The following is a 24,690-nucleotide window of genomic DNA, read 5'->3' on the forward strand; positions in this document are numbered from 1 at the left end:
CCGCAGATCCTCAGTACAGCGCAAATATTAGTTGTTCTTTGGAGAGGATTAGATCACAAAGTTTAATTCTCTTTCTTTTATGTTGAATGTGACATCACACTTCAACTGGAAGCTGCAGAAACAGATTGAAGCCCTTTTTTTTTTTAAATTGTTGACTAATTCTGTATCTCAATGCACTGAGGAACAAATGCGAATCTGCTGCAATTATCAGTCTGACCGATTTCCTGTTAAGAGATTTTCAAGTTGCATCTGAAACCACAAATGCACCAAATTTGATTTCTCTCCCAGGAGCTTGAGCGTGGGGACTTCTGGTCAATCCGTCCGTTTGTCTCTGGGTTCTTTCCATAAAGCCACACAGCGGGAGGAAAGAGGAAGGAAGAAGTGCATGGGAAATTAAACAAAAGAAGGTATCTGAGCTCATCTTTCCCAGGGCGGTGTATTTTTTCGGGGAAAAGAACCAAGCGGGCATTCTGTTCTGGAGTGAGGCCATCAGCCACAAACGGTCAGTACGCAAACATTTACGGGTTGGGGGGGGGGAAACAATCGTTTTTCATTTTTTCAGATGTGACAGCATCGAGTTGTAGTGATAACCTTGAAAGGAACAAGCCAGTATGTTTTGCATGTTTCCCTTCAACCAATGCGCCTTGATTTAAACCATAAGCTCACTGGCAAGCTTTGCAGGAGCCTGATAGGCTGGATTGCGGCTCTCAAGCACCTTTGAAATTTTGGCACATTCACCTTTCAGGGGTGTGCATTGTGGACGAATCCCTTATTTTCATACACTTTGATTACAATTACAACATTTTGGCTGCTGGGAAATGAAAGTTGAGACCTTGAGGAGGTTGTTTTTGTCAACATCCTTAAACGGACATCTGTTGAAATTTTCTACTTTCGTGAATAACCCAAACACTATCCCTACGACATAAGCCTGATTTTGAGAATTTGAGAAAATGCAACAGATAGATAGATAGATAGATAGATAGATAGATAGATAGATAGATAGATAGATAGATAGATAGATAGATAGATAGATAGATAGATAGATAGATAGATAGATAGACAGACAGACAGATCTAACAGCCTGTTAATGCTCGATCTTAGACAGACAGACAGACAGACAGACAGACAGACAGACAGACAGATAGAAATCCATAATCACAAATACTTTTTTGTAATATTGCCTCGTAAGTCATCTTAACCATTGCTATTTGTTTTATTTAACCAGACTGGCTTGCCAATCACGCCACTCCACTTGGTACTGGCTGCAGTTGACTACTGTAAATAAAAAGCGTTCCATTGAATTGCAAGGGGCCCGGAAAACAGCAGCTCGGCTGATTTAAGGTACTTGAGTGACATGGCGGTGGATGAGTCACCTTAGTGGGCATACGGGAAATTCTACATTATAATTAAGCACAATACCGTTCAAATAAAAATAGCAGTAAAACATACAGGAAGGAGGCGACTTTGGTTAACAGCAAAGGTACATTTCATCAAGTGGATAAAGCTGCTGCCTGCCGTCTGCTGGCTCTGGGCAAGATGCAGCAGCATTGAGCGTGGGATGCGGCTATTTGCTGGACGGGGCCACTACTACGCCGTGGATGCTTTTAACAGGCCACTCACATTGCAGCGCGCAATCAATTTTAATCAAGGTCATTTGTTTGAAGCCTATTAGGCAACGGTAACAAGGGTGGGGGGCGGGGGGGCACGAGGTTAATAATAATGATGATTAGTCAACTCAAGTCATGCAACAGAAATGAATTCAAGTGCACGCGCGCCTACTATACTACATGGCGTGTAAACAAAGCATGTGCGCGCGCGCGAGGCGCTGTCAAATCCACGTACCCTCTCGCTGCCCTAAAAATTATGCAAGAACAATAACAAAGCTGATCGGTGCATGCACAGATAGAAGAAATACATGCCGGTCACTCACATCGTCCCATTTCATAAATTTGTTGCCCCGTCTGAGGCTCTCGGGCACCGACACCGGCTTGAGCTGCAGCGCGTGGACTCCTGGCTGAGCCCCGGCCATCTAGTCCACCACGCGTGAGGAATTAAAAAAAAAAAAAAAGTCAGTAGTCTTTTTCCTCCTCGTGCTTTTGGAGACCCCCACACCCCCCGCCCCCTTAAAAAGAAAAATGACAGCGTTCCTTATGTTTTGTTTTTTTTTTTTCCACAGGACCCCCCCCCCCCTCCCCGGCACGGTCGCTGCCAGTGCGCCGCGCAGCCCCGCATTGACAGCGGCAGCGCGTCCTGGGTTAGTGTGTGTGTGTTTTGTGAGGGGGGCGGGTGAGTAGACGCGAGCCAGCTTCACGGACTGAATGACTGATTTGGAATGACTGGAGGATCTATGAGAGAGAGAGAGAGAGAGAGAGAGACAGACAGAGAGACAGAGAGAGAGAGAGAGAGAGAGAGAGAAAATGAACAAGAATGTAGCAATATATTATGGCGCCCCCGTGTGTCCGAGGTAATAAGGAACCACAAGTGGTGGACAAGCTTTTCCCATTGAAATGAAGGGATTTGTCATTAATCGGTTCCAGCGTCAAGTGAATAAAACATTTTGGTTGTTTTTAACCCTTGTGGCATTATGTTACGAATTATGGAAATTCATTCTATTTTTTATGCTATCTTAAAAGAATCAATGAGGAAAAAAAATGCTTGGGAGCTGAATTTTCCAGCAAATGATTAAAACGTAATTTTTTTTAATGCAACAGTTCTGACTTTTCCGTGTGATTGCAGCTGGACGTGCGAGATTTTCTGTACAAAAAAAAAATCAGTCCAAATTTTGGACCATACAAAACCATTATAAATACCATTTTTAGATGTATTTTAATGGGATTTGTGACTGATTTTCCTGCAATTTTATTAACAGCAAACGGTCAAACTATGTCAGCAAACAGAAAATTCTGTGTTGACTTTAGTTTCACCTCAATACAGTAGGTGGCGGTAGATACCAGTTAATGGCATTGTCTTAAAGTGTCCACCATCACGTCAAAGACAGACCATCCGATTTTTCAAGTTTTTGTGGCTGTTATTAAATTGAACCTACATATGTATGGATAGACCTCATGCCACTGAACAATTTAAGTGGTTGAAGGAAAAATAATGTTCATAAAAATTTAATTATGCTTTTAAAAGCATCTAAAAAAAATGAAAAAAAATGCAATGTGTATGTTTGCAAAGTGTGTGCACAGGGGTTAAACATGGAAAAAAAATTGAACTATCTAATGAAAACACAATTGGCAACCAATGGCGTGGGCCACATGGGGCAAAACAATAAATCAATGCCAACAGAAACAAATGTTTCAAAATTACTTTAAATGGCTCATTAACTTGCAATACTAATAGTTGAATTTCACAGATGATAAAAAAAGACACTCTTGGGTATTGGGATATTGTCTAGCTACATGCGTTGCTCCACCATCGGTGTTCAAAAACCAGAGCGACTCTACATAAATGCTGTTCGTTAGCTTGTCTATTATCTTAAAGTCCAGTAAAAAACAGACTGCCTTGCTTGTTTTTTTTCCTCCCTGACTACACTTGAAATAACTCAAGTGAGTCACTGAAGTCTAAAGTGCGCCTGAAGGTCTTTAACTGCTTAAATTTAACATGAGTTGCTGTCACTGGGGCCCCAGAATATTCGGTCATTAAAAAAAAAAAAAAAAAACCTCGGGCGGCTTGTCAAATCTTTACTGACAGCTTTCAAGTTTGGTTCCTGATGGGGTGCGACAGCATTTTGAAAACGGGCTAGCGATGACTCACACGCTTATTAGGGTTGAGGACACGATGGTGTTTTTACACACCGAATGAGTCACGCTCGGTCTTGGGCCCTTTCATGTCCGTCACGCCCGTGGTGCTGAGGGAAGCCTCAAGGGACGAACGCGGTCCCGACGTCACTCAGCGCACTTTCCTCCATCCGTCCGTCTGGGGGAGTCGGGCCGCTCTCGGGGGAGTCTGAGGCGCAGATGTTAAGGAGGCCGGTCTTCTTTCATTTGTGCCTTTCGCTCCGAGCCTCCGAGGGAGGATGCGGCGGCTGCGAATCAGCCAGTTGGCAGCTTGGCCGGCCGGCTTGGCAGGAGAAGCTCAGACTCTGATAGCCGACTGACGACTAAAGACTCCCTCGACTCCCGGAGGAGAGACCTCACTGATCTTTTGCTGATGCACTTACAGAAACTTGACAGTCTGCTAGGATTTGGGGCCTGAAAACATCACTTCTTCCTTACACATTATATCAGAGGTTTGCAACCTTTTTTCATTGATGTACCCCCTGTGATGTACGTTTTTTCAGCCAAGCACCCCTTAACCAGTGGAAAGCGTTTTGGGGTTACAAAAAAAATAAACTTTACACGCTTTCAAACTTCCTTTGTATTAGTCCAAAAAAATCAACATAAAGTATCCCATGAATCATGGCCGAAATCTTTTATCAAAAGAAATAATAATTAAAACATTTTTCCACAAAAAAATAAGCATTATAATGGTCAGGCCTGTTCTCAAAAAATAAATATTTGTCCACAAAAAATATTCAACTTTTGGGGTCATAGTAGAGATGTGTTCAGAAAAATAAATCATTAACGAGAGGCGGCACGTGTATGTAACATATTAAGGTATTTTCAACAGTATTTTATCTACAACTAGCTAACAGAGTTGCCACCTACTATCAGTGTTCATTTCCTCAGCTTCATTTCATCATCCTGTTATATCTTTTCTTTCATTAGACTCCAAAGCGTTAAATCAATGAGGAGTTGTGGCAAATCTTGCGTACAGCGCTCAAACCTCTCATTGTACACTTTGCTCATTATTATTCCGCTTCACGAGAAGCCAAGAGTGGCTCAGAGGGCAGCAGACATTACGAGGAAATCTCATCTCACTAATGTATGAACCCCAGGGAAGGACGAGAGGTCTCTGCCAGTTTAACTGGCTGCAGCGTCCCCTGCGTGAACCCCGAATCCAACACGGTCAGCGGGTGTGGTGCGGCGCAACAGCGGCCCCGCGTGGATAACTGCTGTCGTTGCAGTTGCAGTCATTTTGTTTTCTTTTTTGCTTCGTATTCATGGAGATTTGGAGCTCTGAGTTTGAATCTTTTTTCAACTTTAGGACCTTACGTTTTACGAAGTTATAAAAGTTACTTTTGTATGGATTTGCATCTAATTAATTCAGATATGTATTAAGTAGATGAGTAATTACGTTAGATACTTCAAGTCCAGACTTAATCTGTTTTTCATATTCCGATCATATTTTTCATCCCAGATTTTTTTAATATAACTTCATTTAATAACTTCAACGTTTCAACATCAAATGAATATACAAAATGTACAAAAGATTCAGCCCCTCACAAATATTCTCCCATTTTGGCAGCCCTCCACAAAAGCAGACTTGTGTTGAATCAAAATAAAACATTTGCTGGGAAGAAAAAAAATCTGCTCTTTCTTTTTTACTTACATTAAGAGGGACCAAACCAGTTTACCTGTAGTAAACCAGTTTACTTTTAATAATAACGCATATAATTTAAACATCAGTGCACATTGAAATGTCCTACTTTTTCCACAAAATTAAACAAAATTAAGACTTACTTGAACAACCTTCGTTCTGTCGATTTAAAAATCAACAGTTTTCGTCTTTATCAGGCAGTGAAAAGACTTTTTTGAAATTCAAAACGGTAAAATCTGAAAATTAAGAGGTTTGACCTGACATGTTTCGCTGTTATCTTTCGCCTTCTTCCGCCTCCTTTTGAAGTCTTTTCACTGCCTGATCAAGAGGAAAACAATAGTTGGAAATGAAGACTTAAAACAGATTCATCAGTTTTAAAAACGATTGTTAGTTGCAGCCCTCGTGTTCGACAGTTTGGTATTTTCATTTGGGACATTTTGTTGCCGATGGGCAAGTAAATAAAACAAGATCCATCTTCTGGATTCACTGAATAAAATACACCAAGATTGCACTACAAATGTAGTTCCAAAGTTTAATCAATCAGAAACAGAACTTTTTTTTCTGGATTCCAAAAAAAAAAAAAAAAAAAAAAGATTCTTTCCCATCAGTGTTAAAACGTAAACATGATTGTTCTGCCTGGAATTACGAGAAAAGTAACACATTCATTTTAAGAATAATGACACCTGTGAACAGAATAAATAAGAAAATGACACCTCATTGACACCCCAAAATTTTGTGTGTGCATGTGTGTTAAGATACTGTGATGGCGGCACGCTTAACTTTGTCATTTTTTGTTGGTTTTCTTTTCAGTTGCCGACATTATGTTCCGGCCCGGTTGCCGTCCTGACGGCCGCGTAGGTCACAACGTCCTCGTCTGTCTGCGCAGTCAAAATATATCAAATAAATACCAAAATATAATCAGTATCATCACGCTGATAAAACAAAAAAATTAGCAATTATGTCATTAGCTCATTCAATGCCAGGGACGTATTTTCACGTTTCATTGAAATACTCCTAAAAATGTAAAAGTGTGAAAATACGTCCTCGGCATTGAATGAGTTAAGTTAAAAAAAGCTGACAAGAAACTCCTTTGTATGTATTTGCAACAGTCAACGAGCGAGTCGGCGCCACTGGCCTGTTTTTTGCCGTCCTCCTTCGTCGTCGTCTTCTTTTTGAGGTTAACAGTAGCGTAGGTCACACCGCTTTCACACTCTTCTGGTGACCCATCCTTCTGAAATGAGAAGACAAACAGAAGCATGACAGTTTTTTTTTTACTATTCTCAAAATTCTTACTTTAAAGTCAAAATTTTGACTTAAGAGGGAATATTCATTTTATTTACAGATTCCTGGTGATAAAAAGTGAGAGTTAAGACTTGACTCTCAGAACTTATTTTTAAAGTTAGAATTCTGACTAAAATATTCTCTATAAAATAAAGTCAGAGTTCTCATTTTAGGCCAAAACAAAAGGCCAAAAAATTTTGCCTCTAAACCCAGAATGTTGACTTTATTTTCAGAATTCTCACTTAAGTGACAATTCTGAGACAGAGTTGTGATTTTAAAGTCAAAATTCTGAGAAGTCCGAATCATGCCAACCTTCATTCTCCTTCTCCAAATGCTGTGGCATTTTTGCCATCTTTTGCCGTCTTTTGCCGTCAATGGCACTGAATGAATTAACGGCATATCCACCAGGCAAGACGATTTCCAAACAAGTGTGATTACGCCCTTATCTCAAGTGGCCCGCCTCAGCGAATATCATCACCTTTTGCTCGCCGCCTCCCGTCTTGTCGTAAGTGACGCTGGCGTAGGTGGCGTTGTTGTCTTCCTGCTCGACAACCACAAAAAGGTGATTTCATATCACAACGCATATAGACGGACAAAAGAGCGGTCGGCGGCCAGTCGCAATGTCAGCTGATGAGCGCTGAAACTTTTGCGAGCGTCAGCGGACGCCGGCGCCGTTGACGAACGCCTCGGCCGAGCTTTACGTCATGCAAAAAGAGAAAGACTTACATTTTTGGGGAAGTCTGGAAAAAAAAAAGAACAACAACAGCAGTGATGAGTCATCAGGAAATTGCATTGTCGATTTGAATATATATATATATATATATATATATATGGTTCTCCGATCCGATTCATGGACCAAACAATCGTCAGATGACAATAAGCCTGGAAGGGGCTGATCAAAGGCGTTCCTACTCTGATCCTGGCGGGCGTTTCTTCTGGCCTTTGTTTTGACGAGGACGACGACCACCACGACGAGCATCAGCGTCAGGACGCCGACCGCCGCCCCGATGATGATGAGGAGCAGGTTGCGGTTTTCGTCTCCTCTGGAGCCTCCAGGACCTCCAGAATTTCCAGAATCTCCAAGTCCTACTGAGGGCTCCTTGGAGAAGGTGGCTGTGTGCTGGGCCTCCACCTTCAAGTCCTGTCTGTCCACGTACTGGCACGTGTATTTCCTCTCGTCCTCGACAGAGGAGACTTTGAGGAAGGACACGCAGTGGAACCGTTCGGTGAGACTCGGGGAAAGCTCCTTGCCTTCCTCATCTTTCCAGCGAAGGCCTTTTTCCAAGCATTTACAATCGGTGCCCGGGTAGCAGGCCAAGGAACACTTGAGGAACGCGTGATAGTCTCCAGCTGAGGCGTCCCCGGGTGGCAACTGCGTCACTGTGGAATAGGAAACGACCAAATGTTCCAAAACGGCGCAAAATCCAAGGTCGGTAATAAGTAGTAATCAATTATTTTAGGTGATGAAGTACTAAGGTAATCAATTATTGTGGATACTTAAGTACTATCGTAACGACTTTAGGTACTAATTGGATTAATTGATCATTGTTTTTTATGCATCAGGCTTCTTATGGTTGAGTTGTTGGGGTTGTGAAAAAAAAGTGATTGGCTGGCATCGTGTTTGATAAGGATATGCATTCTTTGTTCAAGTTTGGCTTGCCACATCAATGCAAAGCACTCAGCTGCGACTGTAGTTGCAGCAAATGCTAACAAGTAGTGAGACATCGCAAAGCTTTATGTTTGAGCAGTTGAAACGGACAGGATGTACTTGTCTGTACTTCAACTCATTTAATCCCAAAGACGTGTTTCCACGTTTTTTAAGTTTGAACAATTAAACCTTGGCATCTATTCATGTTTTTCTATTTTTTTTCAAGTTTTTTAATGAAGAAGGACCTAAAATGGCTGGGGCTGAATGAGTTAATGTACAATTCTGAATATTTCATGATTGACCAAAAAAAAAAAAAAAAAACTGAACAAGCACTCAAGTGGAGTCTCAAAGCCGGCAAAAATGCATTTAAAGAACGGACAAAAGACTCACATGTCATCACCGTCAGCACAATGTTGACCTCCTGCCGTCCATATTGGTCGCACACATAGAAACCGGCATCATCCGCCGTCAAGCGCTCGATTATCAATGAGCAGCCGGCATCCAGGCTGAGACGCTGACTTCTGGGCGAGCTGCTCAGCACTCGGCCGTTTTTCACCTCAGCTACCAAACCGCTCGAGTCCCGACTGTACGACCACTTGACGTCCGAGCAGGATGAGCGCTTGCAGGATAGAGTCACTTTGTCCCCGGCCCGGGCAAAAAGTTCTCTTGTCTGGCCGATAACCACTGGCAGACATCAAAACGAGCAAGGTTATACATGTGAGTAGTATCGCTAACTTTGCTACTGCTTTTAGCGCTTCTCCCCAAAATAAGCTCAGAATTTTAATGACCATGGCTTTTTTTTTTTTCTGGTGTTCCACAGGGCTCAATTTTAGATCCAGCTTGAATTCCAGATGAATTCTCACTACAATTGTGTGATACATGAGATATCAGTTGACAGCTAGTAAATACTGAAGCCAGTATTGTGGACACAAATAGCCTATCAAGCACTTTTTGGTTCATAAAATATTATAGTAAACCATACATCCTTATAAAAACATGTTTTTCTAATTAAATGCGTTTGGATTCTTTAGCATAGCATATTAAAATTCTACAACAAGCATGGATTTAAAAAAAAAAAAAGCAAGATGAGGAGGAGATGAAGATGAAGCAGGACTACTCGGGTAAACCTCAAACTGGAATTTAAAAAACAACAACAAAATAATTAAGGTGTGCTCCAAAATAGTATTAAACAGTGGAAAAATTAAAGAGACGCTAGACCCAAAAATAAATGGATCAATATACACTCTTTGGTATCACTAAGGCAGGGATATCGACTTTGTGTCGATATTTGGATCAACCGGGCCTGTTGCACTTTTAAAAACTGCTGAAATTCTCCGGGATTAAAAAAAATGTTTGAATCCCATATGAAATACATTCACCTTTGATTTTTTTTTATGCCGTGTCGGCCTCGTGTTTTTGCCTAAATTTTCGCCAGAGACGGCTCATTTGAAATACGTATAGCGACCTGAGAGTGCGGCTAATCCGAACACTCGTTATTTTTTTTCACCTAGAACACAGCGCACGCGGAGTTTATTATCAAGATGAGCACGAATATTATCAAGATGAATCCAAAAGCCGATTACCTTCAAAGTGAAGCAGAAAAATAAGAATGAATTCCTGTGTGTTCATCTTCAGTGAGCAACTTGAGATTTGGATCCATGTCACGATTTCCTCTTTGTGGGGACTTGTTCAAAACCAATACAAATCCAGCCCACACATTTTCAAAACTCAAGTTTGTTCTGCATTCATCGTATTATAGGAAACTTGGTTATTTCACAAGCGGCAGCTGCTCCTCGCGCTCTTGATTATCGCAACGCAATCAAAGAGGAAGTGGGAAAAAGCATCTTAAAAAAAATCTGCACGATTACTGCATGCATAGACATTATGATTTTTTAAGAGAGCGATGCCTCATTTAACAGCAAATTCAACACACTTGCTCTCAGAACATTTAACAGCATATGACGTCAGAAAATGTTTTTTTAAGAGAGCGATGCCTCATTTAACAGCAAATTCACCACACCTGCTCTCAGAACATTTAACAGCACATGACGTCAGAAAAAGCCTACCAGAACGTCAGAACTTTAAATTAATCGGAAGTAACTTTAAACATGGGCAAGTTTCATTAAATATAAGTTTGAATGAGATCGGTATTAAAACATTTCTTTTTAAAGGGTGTGCACACTTGTTTTACTTAAGTTTTTTTCTATATGATTACGTTGTACGTGTAATACGTCTCCTTGTTTGTTTTATCATTTACGGTCTTGGTCGCATACCACAATGTTTCATCAAGATTTTGATAGATAGGAAGTGAAGCGTGATGTACAGGAAGTGTGACACACTAAGACATTCAGCAAACAGGCAGTGCTATTTTAATGGCATAAATGTTTCATCAAAACATCGCTGTTATTAATAGGGATAACAGGTTAATAATTAGCAATGTTTACAGTACATTGAAAAACAAGATCGCTGTCATGCAGCAGTCGGCCAACCATTATATATATATATATATATATATATATATATATATATATATATATATATATATATATATATATATATATATATATATATATATATATATATATATATATATTTTTTTTTTTTTTTTTTTTTTTTAACTTCCTGTTGCGTTGAACCGTTTCCCCAAAAGAAGTACAATAAAAAAAAATACACGCTTTTAGTCGGAATTTTAATAATAATCCCGAAGACGTTTTCCTCACTTGAGTTTAATGAAGACAACGGCCACGGCGGTGGCGATGAGAAGGAGCGCTATGACGCTCACCCGAATGATGTTGACGAGCCGAGTGTGGTCAGCAGAGGGCGCTACGGGACCACTTGTGGCGGGGACGGCTTCGTATTGGGCCCGGACATGTACTCTACCCTCTATGTCCGCGTACTCGCACGTGTATTTCTTTTCGTCGCTGACGGAAGAGACTTTGGCGTAGACGGCGCATTTGGAGTTTGAGCGAACATCAATTAGAGGATTGCCCTCCTCATCTGTCCAACGGAGGAGGCCTTTTTCGTAGCATCGACATTTGACGCCCGGGTAGCAGGTCAGGGAACACTTGAGGATCACGTGAGTGTCTCTCCATGCGGCGTCCAGAGGAGGCATCTGCGTCACTGCAGCGAACAAGGTGACAGGTGACACCAAAGACAAGAACCATACCAAGCAAAATTGTAAAACAAAAAAAATAAATAAAATAAACTACATATTCCAAAAGACGTCAGAGTCGGATTGAGAATTGGTCTTTGAAAAAAAAATATTTTGACAGTCTGCATTTGGTTGAAAAATGAACGGTGAGAAGCTGTCTGATTAAATTTGATAAAAAAAAAAAAACTTTGTTTAGGGCTTTGCGTTTGCGCCGTGTAGTGTAATTGCAAGTTTACACCACTAGGTGGTGGTGAAGTCTATGCGGGAGTTCTAAACCTCTGTAATCGCCGCCCACATTTTTTGTTCCAAAAATCGAATGATTAATGTGATTTGGAGGGGAAAAAAAGTCAGCGTAGAGTTTTCTCCAGTTTTCCTTCAGGATCAAATATTCAAGATATGGTGTTGATGTTCCAGAAGATGTAACCTGTATAAACCCTGACCAAATTTGATAGGCTAAAGAAATACACCCACATTTTAAACGTTTGACTAAAATTGGACCACAGGATGTTGTTCATAGCCGGTTTATATTGACTATTTTTGGACTAAATTTGAACCATATCGGACGGGCTCATTATTATTTTTGGACGAAAGTTGGGCCATATTTGACTGCAATGACTATTTACGGGCTAAATCAAGTCTCAGACCGACATGGATGGTTTCGCCCATAATCCAATGTCCAGAAAACGTTTGGAAAACCCCGAACGGCTAGCCAGCCAGCCTAAATGACTGTGCCCATTTCGACGACTCACAAGTCATGACGTTCAGATGAACGTGCATTTCCGGCCATCGATCTCGTTGGCACACAAAATATCCGGCATCATCTGCCGTCACCCGCTCAATGAGTAGCGAACAGTCGTCTTTGAGGCTGAGGCGCTCCCTTCTGGCCGAGCTGCTCAGTATGCTGCCGTGTATCACTTCCGATACCGCTGCTCCGCTGAAATTGCGGACGTAGAGCCAGGTCACGGTGGGGCAGGACAAACGCCCGCAGGGTAGGGTCACTGTATCTCCAGTCTTGGTGTATATTGATGTTGTCTGCCCGATAACCACTGCCAGACGCCAAACGAGAGAAAGAAACAAGCTTAGTTACGCATGCCAACCAATTAGGCAATCCAGCAAACGCTCAGGGCGTCAGACACTGGGGGGCGCCAAAATCCACTTTCAACATAAGATTCAAACAAATGATTTCTGAGCTATTAGTGTACCTTGCTATTTTCTTGATATTTTTTTCCCACTAAAAAATAAAATATTAAAAATAAGTCAGACCAGAGTCCCCCTAAAACCTGCTTCAAATACACATTTTTTTCAAAAGATACACATTTAAAGAGACATATCAGACCAGACAAAAAAATATTGACTTTATGTATTTTTTTTTATTTTCAAATTTTCAATGTTGAATTTGTAATTTTTATTTTTTTTAACATATTATATTAATGTCAGATAAATGCAAATGAGCCGGATGGAATTTGTTGTTTTCATGGATGTTTTCATGGAAGTTTTTCAAGCATTTGGCTAAATTAGGATCTAAAAAGTGAATTAAGTAATTGATTGCTAACTTAGCACCTCAAATAAATTAAAGTAAATTAAAATAATTGAATTCAGTCAATTACTTTTGCTAAACACTAACTTTAGAAACTAAAATAATTCATGACTAAGTTCAATTATTATCAGCCATCTTTAGACCCTCCTTTGGCCAAAAACTATTAAAAAAAAAATAAAAATAACTATCACCAATGTCTGGACTGAAACACATCAATATTTTTCATTGATATAGAAGGAGTTAAAAATATTTTGACGTTCCTATCAGTTACTCATAAAACATATGACTGAATGTAAATATTAAGCATAGGGTTTGGAATGAAAAGGGGGCGCTACTCAGTATCGACAATTGGGATATGTTGCAATTTGATCCCTAATGCTAACTATGCTAACACTTGTTTGCGTTGTCCCCACGATGTTGCATGAGCAGACTGTCAAAGAAGTGGAACTTCCTGTCATATATTTACACAACTTTATAAAAATGTTATGACATAATGTTAAACAGATGAATCAGAAAGTTGATTACCTTGGAATTGAAGCAGAAAAATAAGAATGAATTCCTGCGTGTTCATCTTCAGAGAACAAGTCGAGCTTTGGATCATTGTCGAGATTCACGCTTTGTGGGGTCTTGTTTAAAAGGAAAAAAAAGGTCCAGCCCTGCACAGTTGCCATGACTCAAGTTGCTTCTGCATTTTTCCTTCATAGGAAAGTTATTTCACAATCGATGATTGTTCAGTCTTCAATCTTCATTACATCATAATCGCACCCAAAAGGAGAAGTGAAAAAAACAGGGAAAATAAAGACATCATGAACACCTGTACGCACGCAGGTATCGATTCTTGGTTTGGATCTCGAGAGCTTCGTGTTCATTGAATGAGTTCATTCGACCTTTCCAAATCAATTCCGAATGCGAATCACCTGATTCAGATGATCCTGAATGTTATCGTGCTCCTGCAGAGCTTCCTGGTGAACTCATCGTATGAATCAGGTGCAGCGGAGGAGAGTTACGCTGAAATAATGCTGGATAGGTGCCCTCGAGGACCGAGTTGGTGACCTCCGCAAACGAATTTCACGTAAAAGCGTTGAAAATACACAGATGGAGCTGAAATTTCACCCAGATAGTGACATATCCAAGTTCAACGTGGAAGTAAATCACCAAATAATGGTCAAAATACCGCACAAGACGATATTTTCAAAAAGTGAAGCTCAGAAGTTCTAGTAGGCTTTTTTTCTGACTTTTCCTGACTTCCATTGAACACCAGATGAGATGCGATGAGCTCAGGGCTACATCAAACAATTATTTCATGAATCGATTCAAGTTTTTGAGGACAGGAAGTGATGCGTGACAACGAGGAATTCACTTTGAGGTCATTTAATGACACAAGAGTTTCATAGTAGTCATTTGGAATAAAAGCTCATGATTGCAGGATTTGGGAAGCGTCTTGCCGTTCCCCACAGCAGTTTTGACAGGCAACAAAATGGCCGCTTGCAGTGAGTTGCAATTCGTCCATTTGCATCAGATATACACAAGTTTCTTAGTAAGTTAGCAATTTTGAGGCTTCTTGTGCACATATTGTTTCTTGTCTATTTTACACAGGTTCATAACACTAAATGATACAAATTTAAACAAGTCTAACACAGCTTAAATCTCTTCATTTTCATCGACAAACAAATTTTGAAATACGCGCTTTGGTTAGTTTAAGAAACTCCTTTCATAAATAAAACACCAAGCAAAGTGTAACATGACCGTTAAAATTGTGCTCGCTTGGTGAAATCATCAAATACATATATTTATTTAAAGTATTGGTCGTAGTTTCATTGAATTAAATTCATTAAAAGTAAGCTGAAATAATTCTACTGAAAATTGATGCAATAGTGGAATAAATAAATGGGTCCCCAAAAATCAATGGAAAGTTTCAATAGAATTATTTCAGATTTCATGTTATTAATTTAAATGATAAGACAAAAAAAAGAAGATTAACAAAAACTCTGAAGAATTAATTGCGCTAATAAAATAATAAACCGTTTCATAAAAAATATGCTTGAAAGTTAAAAAACGTTTTAAATATGTAAACTGCATAAAACCAAGCAAGTCAACCGCTTTTGCATGACGTCATCGTGCTGCACTTAAAATGACCACAGGAGGGCGCCCTCGGCTTGTCTCTAATAGGCGCGCACTCAACCACTTATAGTACCATACAAAAAGTTCAATTTCGTGGACATAACATATTGGTGAAATTCTTGATATCCATCTGAAAGTCCATACAGCAAAAAAAAATAATAATAATGTTTTGTGCACTACCAGTCTAACTTTTACCAACTAGTTGGATGCATGGATATCAAAATAACGGCATAATATATAAAAATGAGTGAGACAGAAAGGGGCGGAGCTACATGGTAGTCACTCTCTAGCCACGCCCACACGTCGGGAGGAAAGTTTTGAAATTGTGATTTCTCTGCCATTTTGACATGCACGCTAGACCCTTTGATACCTGCCAGTTCCATCTAGTATTTTTGATTATTACACAACTAAATAAAAAAATATATAAAATGACTGCTGACTGGGGTGTTGTGTTGAATCACTGACCACTCCACAGAAAATCTTCTACTTCCCCGTAAGGCGCACTTTTTCTACAAGACTTATTTTACTCATGAGGGCAAAAAAGGCTACTAGTATCTTTTTCAAAATGGCGACTGAAAGTCGGCAGGCAGTTTCACTAGCGTAGCACCGCGGGGTCCACTATTATCAATCTGATTTGTGTTTTACGTTAGTGAGCATTTTGTTAATGTTGAGCTGAGCGAGCGTGATATCAAGAATATGAAATCCATTCTCAAACGAGACCTCGGAAAAAGCGGATCGTGGCCGGCGCCGTCCCGAGACTTCGTCCGCCCGTCGGCGGCGCTCGGCTAACCTTTCGGGGTCCAAAAAAATCCAAGGAAATGATGCATTCAAGTAAACTCAGGAAAAGTCAGCACTGGTGCGGAGGCGCACCAACCGTCCACTTGTTTGTCCGGCGTCCAAAATTCCAACTTGGTGGACACGTCAGGGTCTACAGGGACGTTTCTTTGTCGAAGCTGAGGGAAGCGTCCAGCTTCAGCTTTTTCCCGGCGGGAAGCCCGCTAGGAAGCTGAAAGACAAACAGGTTTTCTTCTCAAATTGAGGACATATTCTATTGTGAAAATGAAACTTTTGACTGTCGAGAAAAAAAAAAATAGCAGTGTTTTTGCTTGAAATTAAACCGGTAGCAGTGCGGATACAAAGTATCATATAATGATATATATTGATAATATTTTTTGAGAGCATCGGGTTTTTTTTTTAATGTTTTAATACTGTTTTTGTTACAGAAAGCGTTTTTGTAAAAGAAAGCATTTTTTAAAGACGAACAAAAAAATATGTTATTTTCCCTGCATAGCATCGTAGCATCTGATTCATATTTTTGAAGCAATGACTGTCAAAAAAAATAATAATAACCATTAAGGACCATAATAACATTTTGTCTGCTTTTAACACATCAAATGTTTTGAATATCAGCGCTCACAATAGATATATGATTTGTAATTTCATAAATATGTTCTATGCTGCTATAACTGTGACTTTCAAGAAAACCAACACTAAATAGGTCATTTTTTTTCCTCAAAAAAGCTCATTGTATTAGGGCGGAAAATTGGGCTATCCCTATTTTGGATGAAAAAAAAAATCGCAGTGTTTTTGCTCAATACTGAAGGCCAGAAACAAACTTGACTTCCTGGCAAAAGTAGAGAATGACAATAGAAACAAAAGGTCAAAAAAAGCACAAAGGCTAACGCGGCATCTTAAGGTTGCATCCTGGGATACGCGCCGGCGGGAATGTTCACACAGACATCAAGACGTTGCTGCCCTAATAAAAAATAGGGGAGGGGGGGGGGCTTATCTTTTTTCCTGTTACACTTTCCCAACACTCTCGACCATCAACAACTTTGAACAAAATTCACTGTAATGTCAATAGATTACATTTGTACCAGGGGTGTGCCCCCCCCCCCCCCGTGCCCCCCCCCCCCCACCCCCCATTAAAAAGCCCTGCTTACCGCCTGTTGGTCTTTGCCAGTCACCCCGATGTTGACGTTGTGGCGTTTTAAATCCGACTTGATGAAGCCTAGAAAGACGACGCGAGAATGTTTGGCGTTCTTATGAGCGACACACACACAAGCTCTCACACACACGCGCGGTACCGGTGAGCACGACTCCCAAGAGGATCCACGCGCAGAGGAAGATGTTTCCTGGCAAAGGGTCGTCGTAATCCGTGGTCAGTCTTCCTTGAATCAGCGTGAAAAGAATCCCGAATGTCTGCACGCACAAAAATAAACACCGTATGTCGACATGAGCAGGAAGTTGCTGCTGTTTCCAGCGTAGTGGGGACATCCCATTGACATCATGTAAAAGTCATCTAAGACTAAGTCTTGATCCTAAAAAGGAGGTCTGAATTTGTGGGGTCCACCAAAATGATCTTCACATTTGAGGTCCCCATAAAGACAGTAAAATCCAGAATGTGCTCCCCACTATCTGAAAAAACAAAAGCATGTGTACACACATGCATACACTGGTTTTTTGAATGTAGTGGGGACATCACGCATTTTGGAGCTCCTCACTTAACTGTCACAACAGATTACCTAACCCATTACCCTAACCAATTCAAATCTGAACTCTAAAAGCAAGTTTTGACCCTCAAAGAGGTCTGAACTTGTGAGGTCCACCAATATGGTCCCCACCAGTGCATGGGGTCCCCACAAAGATGGTAAAACCTTTGGTCCCCATTATGTGGGAAAAAAACAGGGTCACACATACAAACACACATTTACAAATGTACACACAAAATACGAACACAATCAATAATCTTATAAACAATCAATTATGTAAAAAGGTTAACATTTAACTCATTTGCTGCCACTGACGGCTATAATCGTCAAAGATCTATTTTTACTGGGCTGGCACCAGTGACACTTGAAAAGTTCTTAAAGTTAGAAGCGTTATTAAAAAAAGGCCACAAATATTGATGTATTCCCAAAGTAAATGTTTGATTTTGATTCAACACAATAAGTCATGGAGGACTACACAAACCGGGGGCTAAAACTGGACAAATTTAAATGACACTAGGTCTCAACATGAATAATTAATGAGCAAATGATTAATAATTAGTTGTCGATGAATTGTTCCAACTCGAAACTACAATATTGACATCGTGTGTTGCTGTTGTTAGACGAGATAACAAACATTTACCTGTATACACACACACACAGCGGTATTCATAAGCACACACTTTTGTGTGTTTATTTATGAATACAGGTGTGCGTGGACACAAAAAACACTGAAGCATACACACAAAAGTCAACACCTCCCGGTCAAATGCCTGTTTTTTTTTCCCCGATCCAAAAACTTGAGCGCAACGTGACACATGAACAGGGGTGTGTAGACTTTTTATAAGAAGACAGCGAAACACAGAGAGACATACTTTTTTCCCCCTCCAAGAAAAGTTGCAAAAACCTGTGCCGAGGTGTTGAGGAGTCCCGACGACGTTCCCTCCGATTCGGGGTAGGTGATCTCGACGCCAAACTCGAAACCCACGGGAAGATACCCCGTCATGAAAAAGCTGCAAAACGCAACAGGATTTAACGGGACCTCCACTGTCCAAATGGTAAGTACAAATGTGAACACAAAAGATGCAGCAACACATGTAGACAGATTTTTGTGAGGCAAGGCTCTTTGCGTGACAACACGAGGAGACGTTTACCCGAGAAGGCCACCCGTGAGGAAGACCACGTAGATGTTGTTGAGGTCCAGCGTGAAGGTGAAGATCACCATGCTGACAAATGTCAAGCAGTTGACCAGCAGCGTGGTCATCCTGCGGGGCCCGCCCACAAAATACCATTGGCGGCTTCCAAAACACAACGTGAAATGAGTGTGTGTGTGTGTGTGAGAGACCCACTTGAAGGTTTTGGTGTGGTCCAGCCACAGACCACAGAGAATGGAGCCCACCATGCCGGCCACCACCAACGTCAGCCCGATCCTCCCCGCGTTCAACTCTTGGTTCTGGCCGACACAGAAAAGAAGGTGTCCAAAATCCGTTACATTGATAATCGAGGAATCGTTTGGAAATCATGTTTACCCCCCTTATGTGCTATTTTGACCATTTTTGGGTCATTTTCTTCCGCATCTTTCTGGCCGTATTTTAACCAAGAGATGGAACTTGTATTTTGAAAATGTGTCACAATTTGGGTGAAATTTCAGCCCCTTAGTGTCTTCTTCGAATGCTTTGAAAATTGTCAGAATTTGGTAGGGAACATGCCATCCAAGCCAGGACTCTTGGTACATGGCATCAATTTGATCCAATTTAATGTGAAAACACAGCATTCACCACGCAATGCATTCTGGTAACCCAAAAGGAAACTTTGTCTTTAAACAAAATAGGAACGTGGCCAGAATGTCTATAGTGAAGATCCAACTTTAATTGACACCTATTAAAATGCATTAGGCACAAATGCCCTTTTTAGTTCCTTTTCTAGTCATTTTTAAAGTTAATCAGCAGATTGATCAGAAAACAGTTTTTTTTTCTGCCAAAAATTTGCATCAACTTCATCAAAATCCATATCTGTCAGGAACTATATGCATAGTAAAAAGTAAAAATCAATTTTACGTGTCACCTCATAGCACGCCATGATCATCTGGTTGAGGATGGTGGACACTGAGTAGTAGGAGCCCGTGGTTATGCCTGAAAGAAAAAACAAACACACAAAAAAAGGCACAAAATTAGCAAATGTCCTCATCTTTACAAACACGGTGAATTCTGCTCTAGAGTATCATCCTCGTAGAACACGTAAAAAAAAAAAAGTAGTAGGAGTCTTAAATACCATAGCTGATGAGGAGCAAGACGAAGGCTTTATTCTTCATCAGATTGATGATGGAGCGGCTGTACGAGTAGTCCGGCGGGGGACCTTCGGGCAGGACGGCCTGAGCCTGGCTGGGCGGCAACGGCGGACGATCCTTCATCACTGACACACAAATATGTTTTGTTCATATATCGAAATTATTGGTTCTCAGACTTGTATGCCCTGTGGAATATTTTTTCAAGCAAAGTGTGCAAATGAAAAAACAACAACAAAATAAAAGGTAAGAAGTCACCATAACAAAATTTTGCAATGTTCTTTCATGTTCCAATTCATTTGTTCTTAATTTGAAAAGACCCCCCCCACACACTGTTCTTGTTGCATTACATGAAAACAAAAGTTAACAAAATAATGGAATATAACGTTTTGTAAGGAAATTACTATAATACAATTCAGCAATAAATGGTTTCATGTTCCAACCCGTTTGCTCTTAATTTGAAATGAAAATTCCACTGTTCCTGTCACGGCCTTATAAAGAATGAAATTCAATTTAGTGATACCTGCAGAGAGCTTGTTTAAAATCTCGTCCACCCCCTGAAGTCACATTTTGATAAATTGGCAAATTAATGTTGACTAGATTAATTGAGTAATAATGATTCAAGCATGATTAACTGTTTCACTGCCATTGACGATTATGGACGTCAAAAATAAATGTTTACTGGGCTGCCAGTGGATAAGTTGTCTCATGCACTGCCATTGACGGCTCTACACATCTCAAATCTGTTTTTACTAAACTGGCAGCGATTAAGTTAACTCATTCACTGCCATGCAGAGCTACAAACATCAAAAATCGATTTTAAATCATTCACTGCAAGCCCAGTAAAAATTGATCTTTTGACGTCCATAGCCGTCGATGGCAGTGAATGAGATCAACTTTTTTTTTTTTAAATACTTATCCAATCCCCAATGGAAGCTTCTGTCTGTCAGTACAGTATTAGAAAGCCGTTCCCACTTTTTGACGGTGAAAACCGGGATAACCGGAACAGCAAGTTTCCATCCCACATTTACATGCAACGTGAAGCCCAAAGTAGGTCATCCTCCAGTTGTGACACACAAACATACCTGTACAGTTCCAACTTGTGTACTCGGTAAAAAAAAAGCCACAAACATTTGCTTGATTCGTTGTCATTACAAATTACAAAAAGACAGTAGAAATACACTTGTGCTCATAAGTTGACGTGTGTAAATTCATGAGCCGAACTGTATAAATATTTGAGTAGCTATAACTGAGAACACTGATTGTGTGTTTTTGCTGCATAGCGAGGCTCATCTTGCGGGATTTTAAAGTCTTTGTGAGGACCAACTAGCTCAGACCTCTTTTTGAGGCCCAAGACTTGGTTTTAGAGTTCAAGTTTAGAGTTAGGAGCTAGGAAATGCAGCATGTCCTCACAAGTATTTGTGTGTGTGTGTGTGTGCGGGTGTGCACGCGCACCTATAATAGTGAGGACAAAGAGGGCGGTGGAGATAGCGGCGGTGCCGTAGAACATGACGCTGATGTTGTGCGCCGTCAGCTCCACGTCGTCCGGCGTGTTGGGGACCAGGACGGGGGGCAACAAGAAACCGATGGCCACGCCCAACTGTGGAACATAAACACACACGTTTTCAATTTTGGGTGTACGTTCAAACACAATTAAGTTCAGAAGTTGAAATGTGTTTAGAAGGCGTGGGAGAGGTAGGACAATTTGAAAAATGTTTTTGAAATGCTCTCATGGTATGCGACTTATGACTCTTACTTAACCGCAGTTGCGGCAAGGAACATATTTGACAGCACATAGGAAAAAAATCTCAGCACATACAGAAAAACAATAATATCCAAAAGTGAGTAGAAAAAAAAACCATCACAACAATTTTTAATGTCATTTTTTTCATCCATTTTTTTTTTGAGTAATTCACTGAAAATATTGCTGTTTTACACGACTTGGCCACTGGAGGGCAGTCATAAGGAAAAAAGAGACTGTATTTACATCTACTAAAATTGATTTAGTAGTATGAAAATGGATAGATTAGTTATTTGTGACAGAGGATAAAGAATATATGCCTGTGAGTTTATATACTGTCTGTCTAATTGTGTTGCCCCACCATGCGTTCTTTTATCCAAGGGAATAAAACACTACTAGACGCTATTCGTTAGCATGCGTAGGGTATTTTACACGATGCGAGCAAAAAGCCGTTTGAATCGAAAAACGCAGTGGACGCCGAGTAATATTTTGTGCCTACGATTTTTCGGCAGTTTCTACATGCGTGCAGGATTCTTGACCGCTGCCAGTTATTCATATTAAATGCATATTCACATTCATAACGGAGGTCTGTACCCCCCGGAGAAAAATATTCTTAGCTCCGTCCCTGCTCAGTTCGGTCGCAGTTGAACTTTTCGTCAGTCCGTTGGGAAGTCCTGACCTGGTTGCCCAGCACGGCAGTGGCGCATGCGGTGGACACCTCCTTGGGTCCGAACCAGACGGACGCGACGCGCGAGGGCAGTCCGAGGATGAAGATCTGCGCCACGGAGCAGACGATCTGCGCCACCATGGTAACCGGGTAGAGGTCGCGGCCCACGCTGGCGCACTTGAGCCAGGCGCCTGCGCAGTTGAGGCCGGCGCCCAGCAGCGCCGTCAGACGCAAGCCGCGCCGGTCCAGGAGCCAAGTGGCCGGGAAGATGAGCGGCACGTAGGCCAGCATGTAGACGATGGACAGCCAGTCGATCTTGTCGTTGGCCACCCGGTAGAAGCGCGTGAACACGTTGGCCACGATGCCGTACTGGATCCACTGGAAGGCGTTGACCAGCGAGTACAGGCTGAACACGGCCAGGACCGCGAACCGGTGCCAGTACAGCTTGGTTTCAGCGCGCCCCACTTCCTCCGTCACCTCCCCGTCCTCCTCCTTCTTCTTCTTCAGGACTTCTTCTTCTCCGTCGGGGAGCATCGCGTCGCCTTCGCCCGCAGCCTCCTCCGAATCCGGGCTCGGTTCGAGCACCACCGCGTCCGGCTCGGTGATGCGGTCAGGTGGCGAGGCGGCATCCGCCCGCACATGTTCCTGCACCAGTTCCGCCGCCACCATCGCACGTGCCCCGGTTTCGCTCGTTTTCTTTCCCTTTCGTTTTAGAGTTTCGGAAGAAAACGAGCAGGAAGCGACATGCTTCCTCGTCAAGGCGGCCCGAGTTCGCCGCTCAGGATGTCCGCCTTTATCCTTTGTTAGTGGGGGAGGATGGCCCCACGCCGCCTCAGCCAATAGGAGAGCAGCAGCTCTGACTATAGTCGGCCAATGACGCAACAGAATAACGACATAAAAGCGTCTGATTTTGCACGTCGGCATTTGAATCGCGAATATGCTTTTATTTTGGAGTATTTCCCCTCTCTCTCTCTGTTTTGTGTTTACATGTTCAATCGATCGGATCGAATTTTGAGATGATCCGGTTTCCCCACGAACTAATAACGTGGTGCCCAGGGCGTATATAGAACATTTTTCCCTTGAATTCTAATTCATTCAGGCAGTTTATCAATCAATCAATCAAATTTTATTTATATAGCCCTAAATCACCGAAGTCTCAAAGGGCTTTTATTTATTAAATACAGTTAATAAATACAGTTTATTAAATACACATTTGCACTTATATCCTGAATATTGTTCAAAACGATCAAAACACAAGCAGGACCGAGTTCTATTCAAAAGGTTTTGCTAATTTACTTCACCGAGCCATTTTATATGCCCGCACGTGTTTATTTTCCCCGCCGGTTTAATGAATGTGGTGAGCAAGGTTCTGGGCCTCCTTTTTTTTTTTACATAATCAATTAAAGGAAAGAGTTGCTCCGTATGTCTCCCGCCATCATTAGCTACGGCGCTAATCCTAATCTCCATCTCGTCCTGGAAAATCCTCCTGATTGACGTGTGTTTGGAATCCTTTGAGGTGGCCGCCGCCCCTGAGGCCTCAATGAAGCCTCGTGAACGTTGATGATCACGAAATGCACAAACATCTACCTTTGGAATGGGCGCTAAATCTCAGACATCCTTATCCACAAAAATCGGATTTCGATTGATTGTTTGCAATGAGGTAATTAAGTACTAAAATAATTCTTTGGGTAATTGAATACTCAAGTCATGAATTACTTTGGGTAATACAAGCTAAAGTACTCCATTATGGACTAAAGTATAAATCTTGTATCTTACCAAACTACTAAAATAACTCATTACTTTAGGTACTCAAGTAAATAATTACTTTGGATACTAAAGCCCAAATGTAATTTATGAAATTAGAACATAATCAACCTAAAGATGTTCCTTTCTGTCAGCCGAGTCAGAGGTCGCTCCTCAAGTTTCTAGTCGCCATAGAAACACCCCCCACCTCCGTCTCACGAACGCACCATCTGGTCTTTCCCAAACAAACAATCGCAAAACATGTCGGACGACGACGGGAGGCGGGAGACCTGGTGCCGGGTGGAGTCGGACGCCCGCTGCGCCTGGGAAAGAGTCCTGAGGAAACATTACCGCGCCCACCTGCGCTCCGCCATGACGGCGATGCCGCAACGGGCGCCCCCCGCCCGCCCGCCTCCCGGAGAGACGCCATTTTCACGAAAACTGTGAGTATCACGGTGTCGCTTCAAAACAAGTTTGGGATGTGAAAAACAATAAAGAAGACTTAATATGAAGCTTCATGAAACACTTGTGATATATTTTCACTCCTCTAGATGGCACTCTTCTTTCAAATGCGCGGGGATATTTGACACATTCCCACTGCAAC

The 24,690-nt window shown here is 41.4% G+C and overlaps 4 protein-coding genes across 5 annotated transcripts in view; all 4 read right to left on the reverse strand.

The window, feature by feature from the left end:
* The window catches only part of plcb1l (phospholipase C beta 1-like), a 77,087-nt gene extending 74,789 nt beyond the window's left edge, over window positions 1-2,298 (reverse strand). Inside the window, exon 1 of the mRNA XM_088403232.1 lies at window positions 1,931-2,298. Within this exon, the coding sequence (XP_088259358.1) occupies window positions 1,931-2,029 (99 nt within the window). The 5' untranslated portion in view covers window positions 2,030-2,298. The remainder of the gene's footprint in view (window positions 1-1,930) is intronic.
* A 3,168-nt stretch (window positions 2,299-5,466) lies between these two features.
* On the reverse strand, window positions 5,467-10,108 carry LOC148407255 (uncharacterized). Of its 2 annotated transcripts, none has more exons than XM_088403404.1 (7): window positions 9,937-10,108; window positions 8,744-9,037; window positions 7,618-8,085; window positions 7,432-7,445; window positions 7,184-7,246; window positions 6,560-6,652; window positions 5,467-6,302 (listed from the first exon to the last, which is right to left on the reverse strand). In XM_088403404.1, exons 1-7 carry the CDS (start codon window positions 9,980-9,982, stop codon window positions 6,231-6,233), a joined length of 1,050 nt encoding a protein of 349 aa, XP_088259530.1. In that variant the 5' UTR covers window positions 9,983-10,108; the 3' UTR covers window positions 5,467-6,230. The 2 variants fall into 2 exon arrangements, with proteins under 2 accessions (XP_088259530.1, XP_088259529.1); XM_088403403.1 differs by having other exon boundaries at window positions 6,560-6,655.
* Window positions 10,109-10,970: 862 nt separating this feature from the next.
* Window positions 10,971-13,786, reverse strand: LOC148407256 (uncharacterized). The gene is made up of 3 exons (XM_088403190.1): window positions 13,567-13,786; window positions 12,254-12,550; window positions 10,971-11,473 (listed from the first exon to the last, which is right to left on the reverse strand). Exons 1-3 carry the CDS (start codon window positions 13,640-13,642, stop codon window positions 11,070-11,072), a joined length of 777 nt encoding a protein of 258 aa, XP_088259316.1. The 5' UTR covers window positions 13,643-13,786; the 3' UTR covers window positions 10,971-11,069.
* Window positions 13,787-14,396: 610 nt separating this feature from the next.
* On the reverse strand, window positions 14,397-23,147 carry flvcr1 (FLVCR choline and heme transporter 1). The gene is made up of 10 exons (XM_088403189.1): window positions 22,356-23,147; window positions 21,391-21,535; window positions 19,923-20,063; window positions 19,716-19,783; window positions 19,001-19,104; window positions 18,806-18,916; window positions 18,559-18,664; window positions 17,250-17,364; window positions 17,106-17,173; window positions 14,397-16,168 (listed from the first exon to the last, which is right to left on the reverse strand). Exons 1-10 carry the CDS (start codon window positions 23,010-23,012, stop codon window positions 16,091-16,093), a joined length of 1,593 nt encoding a protein of 530 aa, XP_088259315.1. The 5' UTR covers window positions 23,013-23,147; the 3' UTR covers window positions 14,397-16,090.
* Between the last annotated feature and the right edge of the window lie 1,543 nt (window positions 23,148-24,690).

The sequence above is a fragment of the Hippichthys cyanospilos genome, chromosome 20 (genome assembly GCF_059441005.1).
Source record: "Hippichthys cyanospilos isolate Australia breed blue-spotted pipefish chromosome 20, RoL_Hcya_1.0, whole genome shotgun sequence".
Classification (NCBI taxonomy): domain Eukaryota; kingdom Metazoa; phylum Chordata; class Actinopteri; order Syngnathiformes; family Syngnathidae; genus Hippichthys; species Hippichthys cyanospilos.